This window comes from Nannobrachium achirus (assembly GCF_963921795.1).
Source record: "Nannobrachium achirus genome assembly, chromosome: 16".
Lineage (NCBI taxonomy): Eukaryota > Metazoa > Chordata > Actinopteri > Myctophiformes > Myctophidae > Nannobrachium > Nannobrachium achirus.
The window spans coordinates 18,692,846-18,716,929 of record NC_137823.1 but is presented as its reverse complement, the minus strand read 5'-3'; the positions used below and the strand labels follow the sequence as shown (position 1 = coordinate 18,716,929).

The 24,084-nt window shown below is 42.3% G+C and overlaps 1 protein-coding gene across 1 annotated transcript; it reads left to right on the top strand.

Moving 5' to 3' along the window:
• Positions 1-852: 852 nt before the first annotated feature.
• asb2a.1 (ankyrin repeat and SOCS box containing 2a, tandem duplicate 1) lies at positions 853-19,366 on the top strand (the record flags this gene model as incomplete). Its single annotated transcript, XM_080744758.1, has 9 exons — positions 853-860; positions 11,880-12,176; positions 13,834-13,952; positions 14,059-14,214; positions 14,362-14,610; positions 15,421-15,592; positions 16,809-17,367; positions 17,782-17,935; positions 19,209-19,366. The coding sequence occupies 9 exons, from the start codon at positions 853-855 to the stop codon at positions 19,364-19,366; spliced, it is 1,872 nt and encodes a 623-aa protein (XP_080600884.1).
• Between the last annotated feature and the right edge of the window lie 4,718 nt (positions 19,367-24,084).

Sequence of the window (24,084 nt, the reverse complement as noted above, 5' to 3'; positions counted from 1 at the left end):
CTGTTAGGTGATAAGAAGCGGCCAGCTCACTCCTCTTGTGGCTCACTTGTTATGTGGTGAAAAAGATGTTATGCTGTCATGTGTTTTGCCAAGTCCCGGAAAAGACGCACAGTGAATGGCCAGTAAAGTCCTTTGATTGCAGCTGAGTCGAATGTTCACCCCAAAACATGATTTATGAGACTACGACAACTTGTGTGGGACAACCAAGACAAGAATGTGTGTACAATGACAACTACAGTAATAACAAAATCAGGGAAAAAGAAAACACTTTTGACCGCAAAATGGCTTAAATAGCAATAGCATAGCAATTGCAAAAAAAATTGTGAAATGTTGTGAAAGCGGAAACCCCCTGACCTTGCATCCGTCTACCCCTGTCCTAAACATTGAAAAAAGTCGGTGTAAGGAATAAAAAAAAAAGAATACAAAAAAGCACACGTCTAAAATTTGACTAAAATTAGTCTAAGCTTAGACTAGACGTTGATTAGATGTTTAATAGACATTAATGATGCGCGGGTCAAGATTTGAGACTTGGGCGGTGAGGCGGGCGGGTCATCACCACTCTCATCATCATCATCTGCTCTTGTTTTGCCTTTTATTCTTAATGGTACCGACATCTCGCCTAGCCTATGGACTAGTGGGAAACATTGCACGTTCAGCACGCACTCATTTTTGGGGTGGTAAAAGGGTGTTTCCTTGTTCTCAACTGCCTTCTTTACTGTATGTGTTCGTCAATCTATGCTTCATTTTATAGAAGCAGATTATGAAGTTCTGTTGTATTATAGTCTGGTCAAATACTCAGATCTTAAAATTATTACTGTGGGGTTTAACTTTAACACACTGCTGCTAAGCACCATGCGGATGTAAACAGAGGAAGACACATATACACATGTAGCTCACAATGAGCTTGTAGATCTATTTTTGGCAAAGATATTTGGTGCAGAATGGACAAGTTTAGGCTAAGTGGAAGGAGCGTACAGATTTTTTTTTACTGAATACAGATTTTTAAAGCCTTTATTTGTTACAGGGTGCAGGCAAGAGTGACGTTTCGATGTCAATACATCTTCGTCAGGTCATAGCAAGGAGCGTCTACAAAATGGTTTAAATACATGAATAACAGGGGGTGGCCCTTCAATTAGCCAATCTCCGAAAGCCAGCAATAATGACTACATGGTCAAGTTTAGGCTACTAAGCATTGGGGGTTTTATATGTCCAAATTCAACATATTAACTTATTAACTATGCCTTGAGCGCCCTACATCAAGACAATAGTGGCGTTTCCATAAAGCCTCTTAATGCTCATTAAGGCTTTTGCGGATAAATCTTTTTATGAAAACACTAAACTTTCAATATCCGCAAAAACCTTTATGCGCTTGGAGGAGGTGGATTTTGAGGCTTTATCGAAAAAACGTAATGCGCATTAGTGCAATGGAAACACAAAGCGAATAAGTTTTGAATGAAAATGCATTGAACTTGCATGATATCGATTTGGCTTAAGGGAGCTACCAACTTGTTAGTGCCTTGTTCCCTACTACTGTACCTTTATTGGATATATATTTTACGGTGCTGTTGTATGACAGACTTTACTGGCCTTGTCCGTCATATCATCCAAGTAAATCCTGGCTAACCCTTCATCATCACACCGTGTGGCATGCCAAAAGTTGATGATCTACAAGCTCACAGCACCTCGCATCCGCGACGCTGCAGGATGAGTGTGCCGCGAGTCACAGCAGTGCTCACACCTCGGATTCAGTCTGAAAAAAGCCCCATCCCAGCACTGTGCACTGTGTGCAAGCCCACGGGAAGTATTTACACAACGTCGGTCAGACGGACCCAGGCAGGATCTCCCAAGAATCGCATTTCATCAGTTTAATGGAAACAGGCTAAATTCGCCTTGTCTTAATGCGCATTTCTGATAATTTGCTTCCTATATTCGAATAAGTTTATGGAAACATGACTAATGCCACTGGCCATGACAAAATTCCCCCGAATTTCTCAGAGACTCAGCCGCCTCCATTGCTATAATCATTACCTACATAATAAACCTATCTATCGAACAGTAACATGTGCCCCAGGAGGACCCCCCCCCCCCCCCCCCCCCATAAAGAAAGTAAGGGAAAGTGTCGTTCTTGATTTTGTTACACTTAGGTAATAAATAAACCAATATGACAAGGTGTTAGAGCATACATGGGTAACTGGCGGCCCGGGGGCCACATGTGGCCCCCACCTTCACTTAATGCGCCCCGCAGGTTAATACCGGAATACTGATATATTATTGATTTCAGCTGTTAAAATACCAAACATGACCTGCTTTAATTCCATCAGTCTATATTAGTAGCTTAATGACTAGTATAGTAGTATTCAAATGTATTTTTTATGTCCAATGTATTTGTATTTAGGTTCATAAACTTAACATGAGTATATAACTAAATGCATTTGAAATTAGATAAAAAATATTACATTTCAGGATTCCAATTCAAAAACAAAAAAAAAACTAAAAAATCAGGATTCCAATTCAAAAGAAGCAAAAATAGCCGATCTACAAGCTCAAAATGCATCGAGCTTGATCTGCTATTTTTGCTTCTTTTGTATGAGATACTAGAATGACAAAGTAGGATGTAGCAATATGCAATGTGGCCCTCTGGAGTGAAGGTGGAAATATAGTGGCCCTCGCCATCATCAAAGTTGCCCACCCCTGTGTTAGAGTGACATTAGAGAGTGATGTTCATTACTTGGTTTGACAGTGCGTATGTCAACAGTGTGGTTGATGTGTGGTAGGCGAACTCTGCAGGTCACGTCCTCTGTTCGTGCCACCGTCACAGTCCTCTGGACAACATAACAGTGTTGAGAAGGTTTCTTTATCACTGGGGGTTCAGCAGTGATGTGGTTTCCATCAGCGTTCAGCCAAGACATCCTAGGCTGTGGATACCAGCACCCAGAATCACATCTCCAAGATATGAGATCACCTTTAATTCCAGTCAAAGAGATCTCAGGCCGGGGCGCAGCCCCTGAAAAAACAAATATATATTATCAGTTATTGGCTTGGTTGAATGCTTGATTCTGATTGGTTGAGCGCTGAAATCCGTTTCTACTTCATTTTAAAACGAGACAAATATGTTTTATTTGGGGAGGAAAGCCTATCTACAAGCTGACAACACATCCGCTTGTTTTCTTTTTAGCCTATAATGGCCATGCCCAAAATGTATATGGCAGGGTTAAAGTGGTTACTGGTTAGCTTTACTTTAGAAAACCTGGACACTGTGAAACCATCCTCTGTATACTGGCAGTTAGGGGTCAGTCCTGAGACATTAAATATGGCATCATGATCCAAGTATATTCCACGTTTGCGATTTCAATACATTCAATATTGGGCCAGTATCAATTTCAGGAACACAAATAGATGACTTCTGTATGTAAATGTTGCTTCATTTTATTCACATAACAGACATAACTGAATGCATGCATGAAATGCATACAGGGATGTTCAGGAGAAGGATTGAGATAAAAAGAAAAAAAATCTAAAAATGTACACCGGTATACTTTCTACTGACTGATTTGACGATTATAACCCTGATGTTAAACAGAAAAGTCAGGGTTAATACAAAACTATTTTGTACATTTGAACAGTAAATCTTACCAACATGGAGACGGATCTCACTAATCAGGTGATGGAGCTTACTACTCATGTAGAGCGTAACAGAACAATTGTACGTCCCCTCATCTGAGAGCTGCACCCTGGACAGCGTCAGTGAGATGTTACCAGGTGAAAGCACCATATTATAATTCAGGGATGTCCTGCCTTTGTACAATGGGTGCAGATTCTCAGGAATCACACGTCCTTCTTGGATAAAGTGCACAGTTCCATGCAGGTCAGCTCTCCACCACAAAATCCACAACACCGTCTCATCCTCTAGTTGGACAGGTGGTTCAATGTGACAAGGAAGGATGACATCATCTCCCACTCTGGCTATCACAGGCCGAGGAGACCCTATCAGTTGATATTCTGTTAAAAGCAAAACATAACTTCCTTAGTGTATGCTGTATTATTATACGTTATGAAGATGTATGTTATTTAGACAGAAAGAAAGAAAGAAAGAAAGAAAGAAAGAAAGAAAGAAAGAAAGAAAGAAAATCCTGTGAACCTATTATTATTTACTGTTAAACAATTGCTAAAATTTTGAATTGGAACTTAAAAAAACACTCATTTAGAATCCTTTGTTCAAAGACATCAATCAAAAGCAAGCATTTGCTGCAGGTAGCTAAACTACCAAACTGAAAGCTCCCGTATTACGTAAATGTTCCAATGCAAAATACAGAAGAGCATTATGGACTGTGATCAACTATGCTCTCTCATCTATGTGGGGAAAATCGCGCTCTTTCGAACGACCATCATTCGACCGGAGGGTTAGCGACTCACTCCATGGAGGTTAGGGTTAGGGTGAGGGTTAGAGTTTGGTGTCGAAAAGATGACATGTAGTAACAGCAACACGCTCCCACCTATGTGTGCACAGCAGGCACATGAAGCTACTGTATAAGGAAATTGTTGTTTTATGGTTCAAAAGGAATTTTGATCTAGGATTTTGATTTAGGCTACAGTTAGGAAAAGATTCAGATTGGGGTAAGGATTAACCATTTAGAGGTCAAATTTAGAGTTTAGGACTAACCATTTATTGGGTAGGTTTAGGGGTTAGGATTATACATTTTGAGGTTAGGTTTAGAAGCCATCCTCTGTATACTGGCAGCTAGGGGGCAGTCCTGAGACAGGCATTAAATATGGCATTGTGATCCAAGTATATTCCATGTTTGAGATTTCAATAAATCAATATTGGGTCTTATCAGTATTTATTGCTCTTTTTCTGAACATTTCCTGCAAATGCAATTTTTCCCCAAGTGTCTTTACCTATTTTTCCATTTAAATTTTTATGGAGAATGTGTATTTTTGCAGAAACTTGCAAATGGCACGAAACCACTCCATTCCCATTGAAAAGCTAAATCCTCCTTCATAGGTAGATGTACACTTCAAAGTCAGAGAAGGACATAACAATAGCAAAAATAGCTGATCTACAAGCTCAATCTTCTGCCAATCCCCTGAAAATCTACTGTCAATGGCAGGATTGGAGAAGGTTTGAAATGGCACATCTGTATAGACAGATGGCTTTTCAGAGGACAGGGTTACTTGAGGACACAAGGAGATTCAGTTCTACCAGTCAAACTAGTTTGTCAATGTAGCATAGTTTAATAGTTAACTTCCATGAAGGTGAACAGGTGCTGTTGGCTTTGTTGATGAGGAAGTCTACGGTGTGCCAACAATGAGACAATAAAAAGACTTAATGAAGGGTGTGGCAGGATTGAAAGGAATGCAGTGTCACAATAGTTTAATGCAGAGGTGAGGAGGTCTGTGGATCATGGATCATGATTTTTGAGTGTTATCAGGGGTAGACATAGCCGGGGAGCCAAAATTTGAGAGGACCTGTGAAGTCATAACATACTTTTTATTTTTGTTTTTTCTATTACTTTGGCCAATAAGGTACAGAGAATGAGAGGCCTGCTCTGCCAGAAACATTGCGGAAAAAAAAAGTCCCATCGACGTCACTATACAGCAAAAGAGTACAAAAATAAATTTGCTTTAAGTAGCATGTGAGGGATCAAACTAGGGGTTCTTCATGATTCTGAATCCATTGCAAGCCTTTGTTTTGCTTGAAAAATATTCCTTAGGCTAGATTTCAGCCCCACAAAACGGTGAAAAGTGATGAGTCATCAAAATGTTTTATTTCATTTAAGGCTCAAAGAGGTCTTGCCCTTGCCTACATCATTAAGCTCTTGCCCGCGTATGACCCTCCTCGTGACCTGAGGGGCTCCTAAAAGTCTGTACGGCGAATCTTGTTACAAAGGGTAATCAGGCCTTCTCTGTCCGAGCTCCTAAACTTTTTGTTCTTTTTTTGCTTTTCGCTTGTTATTTTAGTTTTGCTTGTATGCATGGTTATTTCTTGTTGTAATTATGATAGATCATCTTATGTCTCTTTGTTTCTCTTTGAGATTTTTATTCATTTTTGTCTCATGCAGCACTTTGTGGTTCATGTCTAGAAAGGTGATCTTGAAAAGGCACTGGCCAAGATCACCAATGGAAAATGTACTATAGACAACATTTTTGTCTCCATGTTTGTCCACGCGGACATGTTGATGACCCCTGGTCCTGGACTTTATCCTATATTACATTCTAGAACTGACAGAGCGGTGCATTCTACAGAGCGGTGCAAGCGGTGCATTCTACAGAGCGGTGCATTCTACCGATTGACGACCCAAAGCAGTCCAATTGGCTAGGACTGATCATGTGGCACACGTGCCGACGTCCTCACGTCACACCAGCGCCATACGTGCTGACGTAGAGTCAACACCAGGCTAACAGTTAGCTAAACAAATGATGTACTCACATTTGCATAGTCAATAGCACTACTGTCCACATTCCAGTACATTCCATCACTTAGGCACGAGTCCCGATCACATTAACATAATCTTCATGTATGTACATCCCATTACAGCAACGTAACGTTACTCTTTTTAATTCGCGGAGTTCTTCACCGGAAGTGCGTCCGGCCGTCAAATATGTCAGACCGGAAACGTGCTGTGGCACAATAGTTCCGCCACAATAGTTCCCCCCCCCCAAAAAAAATGTTTTTTTTTCATTTTTTTTAAGTTTTTTTTTTTTCAAAAAACTTTTTTTTTTCAAAAAAAATGTTTTTTTCAAAAAACTTTTTTTTTTCAAAACACTTTTTTTTTAGCCATATGAGCTTTTCACGTTAACAACGAGGCGAGGGGGCGTAGATGTGAGCGGCGCGTAGATGTGAGCGGCGCGTAGCGCCGCGAACCTCTAGTACTGTTACATTTTGGTCTGTTTAGATACAGTGTAAAACCATCGCCTTCTGTGTTTTACATAAGACTATAGCCTCGGATTAATCGGTCATCGGTCATAATAATGTATCAAAGCTAAAATGTCATAATGAATAAACCAATAACACTTACACTACCTCAAAATTACGTGGAAAAATGTCAGTAACTAGAATTAGTAGGCTACAATATATCAGTGTTAATTACAAACACATGATTTATAATAATAACCTTACAATAGCAAAAAACACATGATTTATAATAAACTCATATTCATCTAGGGTGATAAGATGTCCCCCTTTGCGTGGGACAGTCCCACATTTCCATGACTTTTCATGCGTCCCAGCCCACAAATTGAGACCCTGTCCCACATTGAGACTGGCAAGCTCCAGTAATAATCAATGTGCAGGTGTTAGTGAGCAAGCTAGACTGGACCACACTGGACATATACAGCATTGCTCTAGCAGCATGTGAATAAATTATAGGGTTGGGTATCTTCTTAATAATTCGCTTTCCATTGTAAATCTCTGGGCGGATTCACACTGCGGTCTCGGGAACGTTCTCGAGGCTACTTGGCAGATGTTTTGACAGTGTGAAGCCTGTGGTTTTCCTCAGAAACGGATCAACGCTACCAACCTCGAGACCACCTCCGGAGGTAGTCTCGAGGCTGCATGATGCGTCCTCGAGAACGGTGCTCTGCAATGTGAAGATACCGTCCACAAAAACGGAATTGATGTTGAACGTGACCTCATATAAAGTCGACGAGTCAGGCGTCGCCACAAATAAACACTAGGTAACAGTTGTCGACATGGCCATGAGATCAGCTGTGCCTCCCCCATCTGTTTTTTCTGATACCGTTCTCGACACTGACTCATTGCTCTGTGTCCCGCGACTGCGGACTGGATCCCATCGTTCATTTAAAAGAGCCGTTCAAGAGAGCCGAATCGTTCGCGAATGTCTCATTTCTACTGCGCGCTGCTTGCCGACGGGGCAGAGTTGAACAGCGGAGAAGTTTTATTTGTTTTAACGGTGTTATCGGTGTGCACTGCTGTGCCTGCTTGACGTGCTTGTTACTCTTAATGTGAATATTAAGCCACACTGTGGCTTGTGAAAGCGTTTCAATTGTAGGCTACGTTGATTATTTTAAAGAATAAAAATAATAACGTGCGCTGCGCTGGACGTCTGACACAGTGACTCGCTCATCATTCTGCAAGTTTCTGCGCCAGAAAAATAGCAGATCTACAAGCTCACAACGCGTCGCGGATGCGAGGCATTGTGAGCTTGTAGATCAGCGAACGACGCTCGACACCTACTATACAGGTCTATTGATATGCACTGGGCTTGTTTCTTTGTTAAACAGTTGTCGAGGTGTGAACTTCGGGGGGGGTGCTCAGAAAAGGTTTGAGACCACTGCAACACTGTTTGCATGATTTTCGGATAAAATCTCACGGAATAATAGGAAAAATTGTGTCTTACATAAGTCGGCCTCCTGGTGGCGCTATAAAAGGCTGATGTGAAAAATGCAGGGAAAGGGTTTTTCCTTGGCCTCTAGGGAGCACGCTTACAAAGTTTGAAACTGATCGGTAGAGTTAAAGGTAAAACCACAAATCGGCCTGTTATAGCGCCACCATGAGGCTGATTTCAAAAATTTGAAGTGGCATTTCTTCCTCGACCTAGTGGGAACGTGTGTGCGCGATTTCATGATAATTGCAATTTGCGTTTGGGTTTTGAGGCATTTTGTTAAAAACTGCTCAATCCTACAAACTTTGGAAGCCAATCTTAGCCAATCAGGATGGAATATGCAAAATCGAACAGATCCGTGTCGATCACATGACTATCGAGATACTGCCTACCGATTTGTAGGATTTTTCGACAAAATCTGTAAGAGTAGTGCACAGAAATGTGTTTTGCGAACATCGGCCACTAGGTGGCGCTAGAAAAGGCCCATTTGAAAAATTTAGGGCAGAGGTTCTAGATTGGCATCCAGGGAATGTGTGTGCTCATTTTGGCAGCGACCGGGCCAACGGCGACTGAGATTAGCTGCTCAAACTGCGAGGACACACGGACGGACGCACGCACGCACGCACGGACGGACACACGGACGGACGAAGGGGAAAACATACTCTCCCCCATGACTTCGGCTGGTGGAGACAATAAAACAGATTGCAGTGTGAATCCGCCCTCTCTCATTGTCTCTTTTCCTGCAAGATGTTTTTAAGCCTGTTAAAATATCCCCTAGGCTACAGCAGGTTACCAACAAAACGATAGGCAGTATCAAATGACCTCAAAGCATAGAAACTTAAGCAGTCTAAGTTGCTAACCAACCCACCTGACCGTCCCACATTATCCCACACAAACAATACTACAATAATTCCTTCAAATGAATAGTTTGGTTCTGGTTACCCTGTATTCATCTCCTATAGTATACTAAACTTTAGCAGTCCCCAGTCCGTAACTGTAATAACCTTTATATAATTGTGTTGCATAAAATAAATATCTATAAGTAAGTATAACTTAGTGCCTTACCTGTTACAGTTGCCACAGATGTGGTCAAACAGCTGCTCCATATAAGTAGCAGATACATGTGTAAATAAATCCTCATGGTTTATTGTTGTACACAACAAACTCTGACTCGGAACAACAGGAGCCCGAGTGAGCTGGCGTGAAGAACGTACAAATTGATTAAACTGTAACTGGTGAATACTGAATACTGTCATGAGCTGTCTCTCTACAGTGTCTCCACATCGGCCACTCCCACATTCCATTCCATCTCTCAGACCTGGTTACACCTTATAACTCTATGGGTTACACACCTGTCCCGACTGCATGATAGCAAAAGGCAACCGCATTATTCCAAACCACACCCTTCCAGCATGTGATTGGCTGAAGTCCCTTCTTTGAGCCGCATTCGGACGCAGAAGCAGTCCCTTGGTCAATATTTAATAACGGCACATAACTTCCTATAAAACTGGACTAATTGCTCACACTCATTTTAAGTTCATATCATGATGTTCTGTCTTGCTTGCTCCTGTGTTGCCATCGGTATATGGTCTGATTCCTGCTGTGTACATTGCTGTAAAGGTTTGCCTCATTCTGCTAACTTGTCCAGATATCAGACGAGGGTAGAAAGCAGCTTCAACAACATGCATGCCTATTTATTTAGCTACACGCCTATGTTGTATTAGTCCGGTCAAGCGTGTAGACGCTGTCCTGTATCTTTTGAGCAGTGTCACCCCTCTCAGGTGCATGGACATGCATCGACGTAAAACAACAACCTGTGTTCTGGTGAATTTGGTTTGATACCCATTACAGGAAAACTCTGAACTAAATTACATCTATAGGCTCATTTTCTACTTACCGGTATATTGATCCCATATTGATCCATGGCATGTGGTCTATTTGGCAGAAATGCCCCTGTAGTCCAGTGTCCCCAGCAGCCATCATAGCATAAAGTGGAGCCCATAAGCCTATTGCTACACATTCCATGCCAATGCCATTGAGGAGTATGTTCTGAAAGCCTCTGAGTCAAAATTCCCAATTGAAATACACTGATATAATGACATCATAATATCATCCCCTCCCGTTTTTACCATTCAACAGCACTGTGGGTGCGTGCGGCTAACAGCTGGGTCACGACCCACCTGACAACCAAGTATAATGAGCAAGTGCGTGTGGCCACATAAAAACACAATTTTAACACAATTTTAAAACGATCTCCTTCTCCAAGTTTAATCATAATACCTGACGGTTATGTTATAGGGGAGAAATGTCTTTAACTCTGAGGGTGTACAAATGGAACCAAAGTGGGGTCCTCGGACCCCACTTTGAGAACCAATGTCCTACAGAATTTGTAGAAAAGTATCACAAAAATCATTTGAACCACTTCATCTATATAAGTTGGCTAATATCAGATATACAAGCTCACAGCATGTCACTTAGTGCTGCGCTGCAAGCTTGTAGATGTGATATTTTTGATAGTTTTTGGGGGGGAAAAAAATATATATATATATATTTTTTTTCTTTTTTTTTTCTTTTTTTTTTACATAATTCTCTTCTGGGGGCCCCAGTCACAAAACATGTTCAGATGAGGGTCCATGGGCCTTGGCACAAAAAGGTTTTAAAACCATTGTCCTACAGTGTGACACAGTGGCCTCCCCTTCCAGTGTATTGTGTTATTGAGATCATTGTGACCCCTATATCCAGTATATGGGTCAGTGCGGGTGGGGGCAGTATCACTGAAGGGCATAAGGCCAAACTGAAGGGGCACAGCATGACATTACTGCCCTGCTTTCAGACATGTGCGGTGGGGAGGACCAAACATAGCTCATGTGCCTGTGAAGGTCACATGACCGTCTAAGAATAAAGTCACACATAAACAGAGACCGTCTGCAGGTCTGCCAGAGAAGAGGAGAGATTAACCACTACCTTCAGTATACACGTAAGAGTTTATAACTTAAAGCATTAATACTGTCAATAGTTATGAATGCTATGGTTACTTAACCTTAATATGTGGTTAGTACGGTTACTCAAAATGAATGCTGTGGTTGGTCAGTTTTCCTTTAAAGTTGTTTTCATTTCTGCACACCACTTTTACAAAGTGGGTCCTTGAGAGGGTTCCAGCAGGGGGTCCCCAGCAAAATGAGTTTGTATAGCATAAAAATCTGTTTTATCACTTTAACCCACATTTGAGAATACCATATCTACAAGCTCACTTTACTTGACTTGGTACTGTAGGTAGTCCAACATTTAAAACATTTTGGGTCATTCGTTATATAAAAGAAAAAAAATATCTTTCTAAAACTAGTCCATACTGTGTTCACTCAAAGTGTTTGCAGACTTTGGGTTATGCCAAACCTTTATGGCCCTAAGGCCCCTTCCTATATTTTCAATACCAATATGCCTATACCGTATTCATTACCAACCACCCACAATGAATGTCAGGAATCTGATTATTATTAACACTATTTCTGTGTTGTCTTGTTATTCTCCCTGTATCAGCATCCTCATGGAGACAGCTGGGATTTCTTTGCCAGGAGCCTCTGGTCCATCGTTGGGGTTTGAGGACTATTCTGTCTACACCAACCTGTCTGATGAGGAGCTGATCCAGATAGCTATCGAACGCAGCCTCAGTGAAGACCACAATAAAACTCCATCCACAGACACCAGACCAACTCCATGCACATCCACTGCAGAAGTCTCCCAATACCTTCACAGCACCAACGCTCAACAAGGCAACCAAAGTGTTGCCACTGACTACAGTTCCCCAAATCCTCCAACTTCAAAGCCTCCAGATGGGTAGGTGTCAGATAAATTAATAAACACTTCTATTCATTTCAAATTTCTCTCCAGGTGTCAGTCGAAAGATGTGATTATAGCCTACATGAAGAAGCTGTACAAACAATACAAATGTTAAAGTCTAACTGGTAAAATGCTAGCTTAACTTCTTAGAATCGTCATAGTGATATAGAAAGTTTATACTGCCCTAGAAATCCCCCAAAAACCTCATATTTGAACTGGGGACCCCCCACCCTGACAAGCACTTGAAATTGTAGGAGCTAATGCATTACATTTAGTTTGACTCAGTTTCTTAGAGAAATATCGTGAACATAGCAGATCTACAAACTCACAACAACTCACATTTGAGTTTGTGAGCTTCTAAATTGGCTAATTTAATTTATAAATGTTTTGCCTCTCTCTCTGAATTTGGCCAATGTTTGACCAGTTTTTATAGTAGCCATAGGTAACCAAACTAATACTTGTTCTAGAGACAGCATGGACAACCCTTAACTCCTTGTTCATTTGACAGGGGCTGGGTGAGTCACTTCACAACGGGTTATGGAAAACGCATGGTGGCGTATCGCAACGCTGCTGGAAACATTGTACGTGTCGAACCAGAAGAAAAAGAGTGAGTTGAAACAGACACACCTGTTACACAGAACAAATCAATGACAAATCAATAAACGTCAACATGGCATGTAGAGCACTAATCTCTGCCAGGCTACCCAGGTCTTTGTAATGGTGCTTTTGTATTGCACAGTGTCTATAGTGTTGTGTAATTATTAAGGCCCATTCCCACTGGGCCAGATAACAGATATCTGGAGATATTTCTCCAGATATTTCTCCATGCAAAGTGGATGGTAGATACAGATAAAAAAAATGTTTGCCACAGATAAAAGTATCTGTGGCAAATATCTGTGGTATATATTTTTTTTATCTGTATCTACCATCCACATTGAATGGAAAAATATCTGGAGAAATATCTCCAGATATCTGTTATCTGGCCCAGTGGGAATGGGCCTTTATACTTATATGATGGAGGATGTTAATCTTTCAGCAATACAGAACAGAACAGAACAGAATCTACACACACTCAAGAGCACACTTTTGGGTGCTGCCAATTTTAGAATTTTAAGAAGAAATTCTCAAAGAATGAACACACACACACACACACACACACACACACACACACACACACACACACACACACACACACACACACACACATTTTTGATATGTATGTACCGGTATGTTCTATCATTCTGATTGTATTCTGAATGACTACCACAAATATGAATAACACAATGAGGAGCCTCTAAACAACACAGATCCAAAAGTAAAGTGACAAAGTGACAATGACTATCAAACAGGGTTTAGTAGGCCTATGCCATACAGTTTGCGTGTGATTGTTTTCAAAATCTGTGTACATACATTATCATGAACACATTAACTCAACTCCAAGTTGAAATCGCAACTATAGACTGCACCTCCAAAAGTGCTTTCACACCCACGGTTTTCCGGCCGCCAACCATTACTTAGACAGCCTGAGCCTTGGTTAAGCAACCCTGCCTGGTGGAGATATGCTCTCCAAAGGAGCGCACATTTCTAGTTTAGTATTGTTTTCTAGGGAGGAGGATCCTCTACTTGAAGCGATAAAGACTGGTGACGCTAACAGAGTCAGAAAGCTGGTTAACCTCCCAGGATGCAACCTGGTGTCCAGTAAACCTGGCTGGATGCCAATCCACCAGGCTGCCTCCTACAGCCAGGAGGCCTGTCTCAGAGTGCTGCTGACAGGTAACAAAAACACTCCTGCTGAAGAACACTGTGACAAGAGAAACAGTTCTTCTGGGAATTATTGGATCCTCTCTCTGTCTAGTTTAGTGTGTCTTGTTTATTCCAGCCCAGCCTGGTGTGGTGAACCAGAAAACTGCGAAGCAAGAGACAGCGTTGATGTTGGCGGTCTGCAGAAAGCATGCAGGCTGTGTCCGTCTGCTGTTGGAGAGAGGAGCTAATACTGAACTTGTGAATGAAGATCGAGAGTCTCCTCTGTATAAAGGTAGACATTGATCATGCAGGAATTATCAGTGTTATTATTGTCCCATAGCTTCTTTTGATTGTCTGATTTGTTTGGATCTTTTGATTGATTGCTGCCAGACCAATCAAACAAAACAATGGGGAAATTTACGGCGTCTGTTCTCTCCAGCATGCGAGAGGAGCAATGCAGAACTGGTTGCAGAGCTGTTGAACCACGGTGCAGCAGTCAACACCCCGTCCATCCGGGGATGGACAGCGCTGCACGAAGCTGTCATACAGAACAACGTGGAGATCTGTCAGATGCTGGTCAAAGCCGGAGCCAAAGTCAATGCAGGCAACATCTACGGCATGACTCCTCTGTGCACCGCTGCGCAGTGCAGTGGAAAGTTTGAAGCAATGCAATTCCTTCTCAAACACGGTAGGTAGATGACTTCTCTAGGACTCGGCCTGTTAATTCTTATATTATTGTCGATAATGAGCACCTTATCGATCCTGCTTATTGAGCCGGCCTTTTATCGAGCCCACTACTGAGCGGTTCTTTTTATATTTTGTGGAAAGACGTGAGATGACAAATTCTGAACAGAACTTTTTTATTGGCCAGTTGTTGTGACTGTGTCTGACCACCATCTATGAAGATGACAATTGACAAAAGTTAAAAATAATATCAATAAATATCATTAAAATTAATTAATGTGAAATAAGTGTAAAATGGCATTATATTATGCATAGTACTGTAATAATTCTTAATTGCCTCTTGTCTTGATTGTTTAAACATGACGTCATGGGCCGCTATGCTCGATAACAGGCTTGTCCATCTTTTATTCTAACTTGTGGCACGAATAGCGAGATTAAACTAATTAATTTGCATTATGTGGGGAATAAAAACAATGCGACACCAACCGGAACCCACCAGAAGAACACAATTATTATTATATTTATTTCCAATGTTATTATTTGTATTTATTTATTATAACCGGTTCCACACGGGCCAGTTTAGAACCACATATTGCGATGGTGTATTGCTCCAATGAACAGCAGCGGCCAATGAGGTTAAGCATAATCTACAAAATATACATGCTTAGACCAACCACTAACGACCAGGGAACGGCTCAGCAAATCAGAAAGCTTACCTGGACATGTTAACTTGTGATTCAGCACTTTCTACAGACGGATAAAAGGGCAGGGGCTCCTAGCCCCCTTTGATGTCTATGTGTGCACACGCCTGCAGGTGCAGACATAAACAGCCAAGCGACTGATGGGTCGACAGCCCTTTATGAAGCAGCAAAGAACGACCATGAGGACGTCGTAGTGTTTCTTCTGTCCCTGGATGCAGATGCTAACATACCAGGAAAGAGAGGCCTGTTGCCACTTCATATTGCTGCCCAGAAAGGAAGTGCTATGTACGTATACTGACATACTGCCCCCACACAACGGGAGAGTGTTTTCTGCTGGTGTTTCAGTCCGAGCGTATCAAAGGGTGCGTTCGGAAATGCGCACCGGGTGTGTGCTCAGTCTTGTGAGTGCCTAAACCTAACCCTAATCCTAACCCTAACCTCAGTAAAACTATGCCTAAACCCAACCCTAACCCTAACCCTAACCTCAGTAAAACTAACCTTAACCAGAACCGGTGCGCATTTCCCAACGCACCCTTTGATACGCTCGGACTGAAACACCAGCAGAAAACACTCTCCCCCCACACAACACTATTATTACTTGCGCCAGCAGAGTGCGCAAATACTGCGTTCGGCTGCATATGTACAGGTATGTATGTACAGTATATGTCGGTGTCCTGCACGTGTGTAAGCCTGTAGCCCAATCAGGGACCAGCATTTCTGGCAACGTCCTCATTAACAGCCAATGAGGGACCAGCATTCCTGGGGATGCCAGTGGTGATGCCAGTGGTGAGTGCACCTCATGGCGCGCTCTGCTGGCTCACAAGTAGGCCATACTTGCCCTACTTGTGCACAATAGGTTAGTCAATCTGAGGTTTGACCCAAAAGAAATTGCAATGGTAATGGTCAAAGGTTTTTTATGATCCTTAAGCCCTTTGCCTTTGCGTTTATCCGCACAGATAAAACGGACAATTTCATTTTTTTTAAAGAAAACAATGATTCTCTACGACCTCATGCACACCGGATCCGAATGAGCCGTGCGACGAGTGGCTGCGGCCGTGCGTTCTTTCTCGATCGAACCCAGTTCGATTCACTCCTTTTATGACTACTTTTGGGATCCGCAGCGCCGATTCCGCACAGCATTGCACACCAAATCCAATGCGTTTTATTCATGCAGCAAACGAATAAAACGCAACTGTCCTGTGTGCAAAGGGCTTTAGGGTCATCCAAAAAACATGTTAAACGTTTCCCATTATATTCTCAGTGGATCAAGGTGAATTCAGGGGGTTCACGTTTGGGTCCCTTCACTTACTATACAGGAAAAAAGACCCCCAAAAAATCTTTAAGTGGCCCTAAGGATCATAAAAAACCCTGAATGATTACTATTGCAATTTCTTTAGGGTCAGGCCCTTTTTTGTAGATTGACTGGCCTACAAGGCGCAAGTTGTCACCTCGACAGAGTGCAGTTCTAGTTCATATTCTCATTCTGGTGATTAATTTCCAGCATGGTGACCATGCTAATCCCAGCCACCAGTAAAGCGAGGGTCCGTCGAACTGGGATCAGTCCTCTCCACCTGGCGGCAGAACACGACCACGACGACGTTCTGGAGCTCCTGATCTCGGCCGGGTTTGACCCCAACGCCCAGCTGTCGGAGGAGAGGTCCAAGCTGTACGAGGACCATCGCAGCACGGCGCTCTACTTCTCTGTCATCAAGGGCAACAAGGAGGCCACATCCATGCTGCTGGAGGCAGGAGCCGACCCCAACCTGGACCTCTTCCCCCCTCTGCTGGTGGCCGTGAGGCAGGGCTGCATGCAGACAGTCAAGCTCCTGTTGGAACACAGGGCCAACATCAACGCCTACATCCCCTTCCACCACACCAGCTTCCCAGCCTCCATCCTCTTCAGCATGAAGCATCTCCGAATGCTCAAGCTGTTGTTGGACAACGGCTGTGACGCCCAGTCCTGTTTCGCCTGTGACCACGGCAACGGGCCTCATCCACCAATCAGGAGCACCCGCTTGGAGAGAGTCCTGTCCGACGACACGCGCGACCATTGCTACCAGGTGTGTGTATGTGCGTGCGTTTGGGGTGTCGCTCTCCATTCTGACATGTCGCCACTCTGAAATTGACTTCTTATTGTCGGAGTGGCGACACTTCCATAGAGGTTAAGCTTAGGGTTAGAGATAGGGTTAGTGTCGGAATGGAGACATGTCGGAAAGGAGACATGTCGGAGTGGCGGGGTGTAACCGTGCGTTTGGCCTATGTCTTACCATAGGCCATGTGCATAATTGTAGTCCAATGTTTTTTTTAGAAGGTGGCATACCCATTTCCTGTTCCGGTACATTGACATGTTTTATTGACACGGCAGCACATTTTAATTGGAAACACATGTGAAGGCAGACGTCCTTACCTGGAGATTTTCCTTTCCGGGAGGTCCTGGTATTGTATAACAATGTTGTTTGCTTGTGAACTTTCAGTTCTGTGAGATGATCTCCTTGGACAGCATCAGCCAGTGGGCAGGGCCCATTATTGACGTTCTATTGGACTATGTAGGTCATGTGACATTGTGCTCCAGGCTTCAAGAACAACTGGACAGCTACCCTGGTTGGCAGAGCATTAAAGAGAAGACAGGTAAGAAAACTAGCTGTACTAGAGGTCCCCGGACCTGGTAGGATATAAAACCAGCAGTACTAGAGGTCCTGGATCTGGTAGGATATAAAACCAGCAGTACTAGAGGTCCTGGATCTGGTAGGATATAAAACCAGCAGTACTAGAGGTCCTGGATCTGGTAGGATACCAGCAGTACTAGAGGTCCTGGATCTGGTAGGATATTAAACCAGCAGTACTAGGATATAAAACCATCAGTACTAGAGTCCTGGTAGAGTATAAAACAAAGTACTAGAGGTCCTGTTCAATATAAAACCAGCAGTACTAGAGGTCCTGTTCAATATAAAACCAGCAGCACTAGAGGTCCTGTTCAATATAAAACCAGCAGTACTAGAGGTCCTGTTCAATATAAAACCAGCAGTAATAGAGCTTCCATCAGAATAAGAAACTAAGAGATCTGGATGACCAGGGCTGGTAGCCTCTGCTTTATTCTATCTATACTCTATACCAGTGGCTGTCAACCTTTCCAGGCCACGAACCCTAAAATAATCATATTCAACTTGTGAGCATTTAGATCTGCTATTTTCACAAATTCTCTCTGTAATATTTGATTTCAGAGGTATTAAAAAGTCATTAAATTGTCACTGAAATGTGCAGATACCCTCTATCACTTAAACGTTATGTTGGTTTGTTTGGTACTGTTGAGTGAGAAAACAATGTTGCACATTAAGTTAATCATCTGGGGACCCCCCAAAAATATTTGGGGACCCCCCTGGGGGTCCCGACCCACAGGTTGAGAACCACTGCTCTATACTGTGTGTATACGTAGATTTAACACTAAACAAGGCGCTAACTCGTTCTCCTGCTATACCATCAACATGTGGAACGCCCTTCCACAAGCCTTAAAGGAGAGCAAATCCCTAGCCTCCTTCAAAATTGGTATGAAAAGTCACCTTCAGACAGCTGCTACCCGTGACTTGTAAATAGACTAAGCCCCCATGCTCCCCCCCCCCCCCCTTTTTTTTCTTTTTTTTCTGCCTTTGTATTTGATGTTATGCTTTTGAAACTGATATTATCCTAGATAAAGTATGTTCTATCCGTCTGTCTTTCAATGTTATATGAGATACTTAAAGTGTGGTTCCTGTGGAAATAAGCCTCTGCTTTCTAGGATCTCCTTTTAGTTGACCTTGTACCAGTGATTTGTACTGTCATGAAACTGTACTTTTTTCTATTGCAAACTTCTAATAAATTCTTCAATCAATCAATCAATGTAAGTGCAGAATGTTGTGTGTTCCAGTACCACCGTGGAGACTCATGCAGCTGTGTCGTCTGAAGATCAGACAGCAGGTTGGAATCCAACGCCTCAGAGATATGGAGACCTTACCTCTTCCTGGAACTCTCATCAGGTTCCTCCAATACCAGGAAGCTTCTGTGGACGAACCCCAGGAATCATGAGAGGACACGGATGCGTGGAGCTAAGCATTGTATTGTGGGAAACCAGCAATTGACAACAAAGATCGGGAGAAAATGTGAAATCATGGACTGGTGGTCACCTTTTCAGACTCCACCTTAGCCCATAGCACTTACTGTAGCACTTGCCTACTAGTGCGGGGCCTTAAGGGGAGAAAATGCTCATTTTGTGCAAATCAGTCTAAAAGCGTCAAATTTTGCACAGATGTAGCCCAGGGCTTGCTCTAATCATTTAGCTAGCTAAGTTTGCAACCTTCGGGGTCACCACAGCGGCCAAATCAAGTTGGGCTCCTATTGACTTTTATGGAGGAAAATACTGCGAAAAAAAATCTGCTTTAAGTAGGATGTGAAGGGTCTAACTAGGGGGTTGTCATGATTCTGAAACAATTGCAAGCATTTGGTTTTGCACAAAAAACCTTCCTTGGGCTAAAAATGGCCTAACAAAACGATGGTTTAGTGATGAGTCATCACTTTTCACAGTTTTGTGGGCATTTTGTGGGACCATTTTTAGCCCAAGGAATGTTTTTTGTGCAAAACAAATGCTTGCAATGGATTCAGAATCATGACAAACCCCTAGTTAGACCCCTCACATCGTACTGAAAGCAATTTTTTTCCTGTGTATTTTCCTCCTGTATAGAAAGTCGATGGGAGCCCAACTTGATTTGGTCGCTGTGGCGACCCTGAAGGTCGCCGACTCGGGTGCCCTAGCTAAATCATTAGAGCAAGCCCTGGGCTACATCTGTGCTGAATTTGGCGCTTTTAGACGGATTTACACGAAATGAACATTTGCTCCCCTTAAGGCCCCGCACCATACCCACAATGACCATAAATGTAGGTTAGATTTTATTTTTTAGGTTTGTATATAATTTTTTAGATGAATAGGTGCTTGGTCTACTTACGTTCTTTTCTTAGATTACTATTTCTATGCATTTGATGTATTGATGTTGTATTACCTTGCTTATTGTAAATTGCTATAAAATAAAGCAATTTATTATTTAAAAACTTAAATTGTAAATGGTATGGACTTTGAGATGGAACACGTCTGGCCACCTCCGGAGGTTCTGGATGTGTATCGTTGTTATTGTGTGTGTGTGTGTGTGTGTGTGTGTGTGTGTGTGTGTGTGTGTGTGTGCGTGTGCGTGTGCGCGCGTGTGTGTGTGAGAGACACTTGTTGCAGTAAGACATTCTAAAGGCCTGTCCATACTTTGACCGAAACCGCCGTTTTAGGTCAAAAGGTCCTTTTCTACCATACAATTATATCCCTCGGGACTTCTGAAAATCATTGGACCGAACGAGAGTTCGGAAATTTGCACGTTGGAAAACACAACTCACCGAACATTTCGGTCGAAGTATGGAGAGGCCTTATAGTTTGAAAATGTTACAATACAATTAACATTGCTATAAATATGTATGCATATTCCTTAAATTGTTTGTGCAAAATTATTACCTACATACATACATTTTGTCTCTTACCACTAGATGGCAGCAGCCTTCAGGAAATATTGTCTTCATCATCATTGACTGGGAGCTGGCCCTCTTTTGGAGAATGTCCTTTTTCAGCAGAGAAGAAAAATCACACCCAGTGTGAAGTGAGCCTTTTATGATAAAATATTATTAAGTGTCCCACTAGGCAGAGGAAGAAATGCCAGTCAAATGCATTTATTTGACTCAAAGCCTTAAATGGCTGAGCTCCTTAATATATTTCTGATCCTCTTACTGCACCTCCTGCCCCCCATGTTTCTTGGGTCATCTTCCCAAAAGTTCCACACAGTTCCACAAAAAAATCAGTGTGGCTCCCCAAAATAATCATATTTGAACTGGGGACCGTTCCCACCATGGTAAACTTTTGATGCAGTGGTCTCTTTCTTTCTTTCTTTCTTTCTTTCTTTCTTTCTTTCTTTCTTTGAGGTATTAAAACGGTCTTAAAAGTCCTTAAATTGTCACTTCACTGTCATCTGGGGACCCCCCACCCAAAATCATGAGGGGACCCCGCTGGGGGTCCTGACCCACAGGTTGAGAACCACTAGTCTAATTAAGTGGCTCTGAGGTCAGCTGACCAGTTGCTGCTTGTCATCCATAAGATGAGACTCAAGGAAAGGGGGATGGGGTGGCTTCTCAGTTGTAGCCCTCAAACTTTAACCCCCATTAACCAATTAAGTCCTGAGGCCAATTCTACAAATGTTTTCTAAAATGGTATTCTGAAAAACCTGTTTCTATATCGGTGGTTCTCAAGCTTTTTCATGTCAAGGACCCTCATTGCGACCGTCAGGTCGCAGTTACTGTCAAAACCTCGACCAGCTGTCCGTCAGTACGTCAGTCTGTCACACGTCACACTTTTGCCCTGCTCATATCTCCGCAACCGTTGCCCCGATCCATGCCAAACTTTGCACACACACTCCTTACCTGCCAAACCACAACCCATCAATTCTCACCTGGCCCTCTTATAGCGCCACCATGAGGCCGATTCTTGCAAAACACATTTTTTGCACACTGCTCCTACAATTTTTGCCCTAAAATCACGCAAATCGGTACACAGTATGTCTACACTCATCTCATCAACATGGATCTGTCCCATTTAGCGCCACCTTCAGGACGATTTTTTAAAACACATTTTTGGACACTACTCCTACAGATTTTGCCCTAGAATCACGCAAATCGGTACACAGTATGTCTACACTGATGTCATCACCATGGATCTGTCCCATATAGCGCCACCATCAGGCAAATTTTTTTCAAACACATTTTTGGACACTGCTCCTACAGATTTTGCCCTGAAATCACGCAAATCAGAAGCAAAGATTACAAAAGTTTCCTTAACAAATATACTATACAATGTATACATTCAAAGATTTGCAAAAATGTAGATCTACAATCTTGCAGCACTCGGTGCCACGCTGTGAGTTTGTATATCTGCTATTGTTCAATAGCTAAGGCATATGATAATTAATGGTTGAAGAGGTTAAAATCTAAAGTGACACTAGAAATGTTCCAGGTCATAAAGAGTTGATGAGAGTTGTATCTATATTTGTTTTATTGTGCTTTTGAGTGGTACTAGACGCTTCAATGCGTGCCGTTGTGTGCATACTGTATGTCCATGAGGGGAAAATGGGTCATTGATTCACTGTCCATTTTGAATGGAGAAAATGTTCCCTTTTCTGATTGGACAGTAAGACGGGATTCCTCAGGATTCAGGAACAGTATTTTCTAGTGTGAAGTGGGTGTGATTTGTGTTATTTTGTTTATTGACCTTACAGAGCTTGGACCAACTAAGTTGTTTTGAAATGTGCTCTATAAATAAAGTTGGATTGGACTGGATAAAGTGTCTGTGTAATGGGCAGTGGTGGAAGAAGTACTCAGATATTTTACTTAGGTAAAAAAATAAAAAAGCAATATCATAATATAAAAATACTCTGTTACAAGTAAAAGAGTAACAGCACAAATGTATTGGCATCAAAATATACCAAGCTCACAATGCATCGCAATGCGACGGATTGACTATTTATAGCTTGTAGATTTATAGATGTATAAAATAGGGCCAAAGTGGTTAATGTTTGTTTATTTGCCTCTGAGATGTTGTGGAGTAGAAGTAAAAGTATTGAAATCTCTAAATACTCCAGTAAAGTAGAAATACCTCAACATTTTACTCAAGTATAGTACTTGTTACTTAGTTACTTACACCACTGGTCATGTGACAGTCTAAGAATAAAGTCACAAACAGAACGTCTGCAAGTCTGACAGAGAAGAGGAGAGAGATTAAAACCACAACCTGTATAAATGTAAGAGCCTCCAACATTAATACTGTAGTTATTAGGTCGTACTGTATATGCAATTATGCATGCTAGGAGTATAATCACTGTGGTTTGTCCTGAATAGTATGGCTATTTAGCATTATCCCTCCGTTGCAAGGAGTTGCATTGGTGTGCCATAGCCTTAAAGGACCATTTCACCTCTGGGACAACCATATCTTATTGTATTGTTGTTACATATGATGCTTTGTAGCATGCTGAAATACCTAAAAACACAGATTGAACACAAAAAATAACTCAGGATTGTGTTGATCGTGTCCCAAACAACAATAAAATAAGATCTGGTTGTCCCAGAGGTGAAATGGTCCTTTAAGTGAGTGGGATGGTATGTGGGTTTGGATCATGTCCTGAAAGTGCAGGGGTGCCATGCCATTAAGATTGACTGAGGATAAGGAGCTGGACAGGCTCTTGGGAAGGGTCCGATCTTTCGGATGTTGTAAAAGTGGAAAACCCAGCTGACTGTCACACACACACGCACGCACGCACGCACGCACGCACGCACGCACGCACGCACGCACACACACACACACACACACACACACACACACACACACACACACTTTGTCTGTTTACACAACATTTCAGGTTTGTCTGTTTAGTTTAGTTTGTTTCCTCTGAAAGGATATTGGCATTGAGATGGATTAGTGTCTGATATTAACACATCTGTTGCCATGGCTTATTTCTGTCTGTACTGTGCTCTTGCCATGTTTTTGACCAACTTCGAAGACAGCCTCAGCATTCAGTTTTATCGTGACAAAATCAACACACCGAATGAAAGAGGAGATTCTCTAGTTTCACCCGGTCCAAGAACCATGTTTCTACGATGTTCGCTTCTGTATTTATAGGCCAGACAAAAAAAAAAAGCGGCCAAAAATGACCCCTTTTTAGACCTTGTTT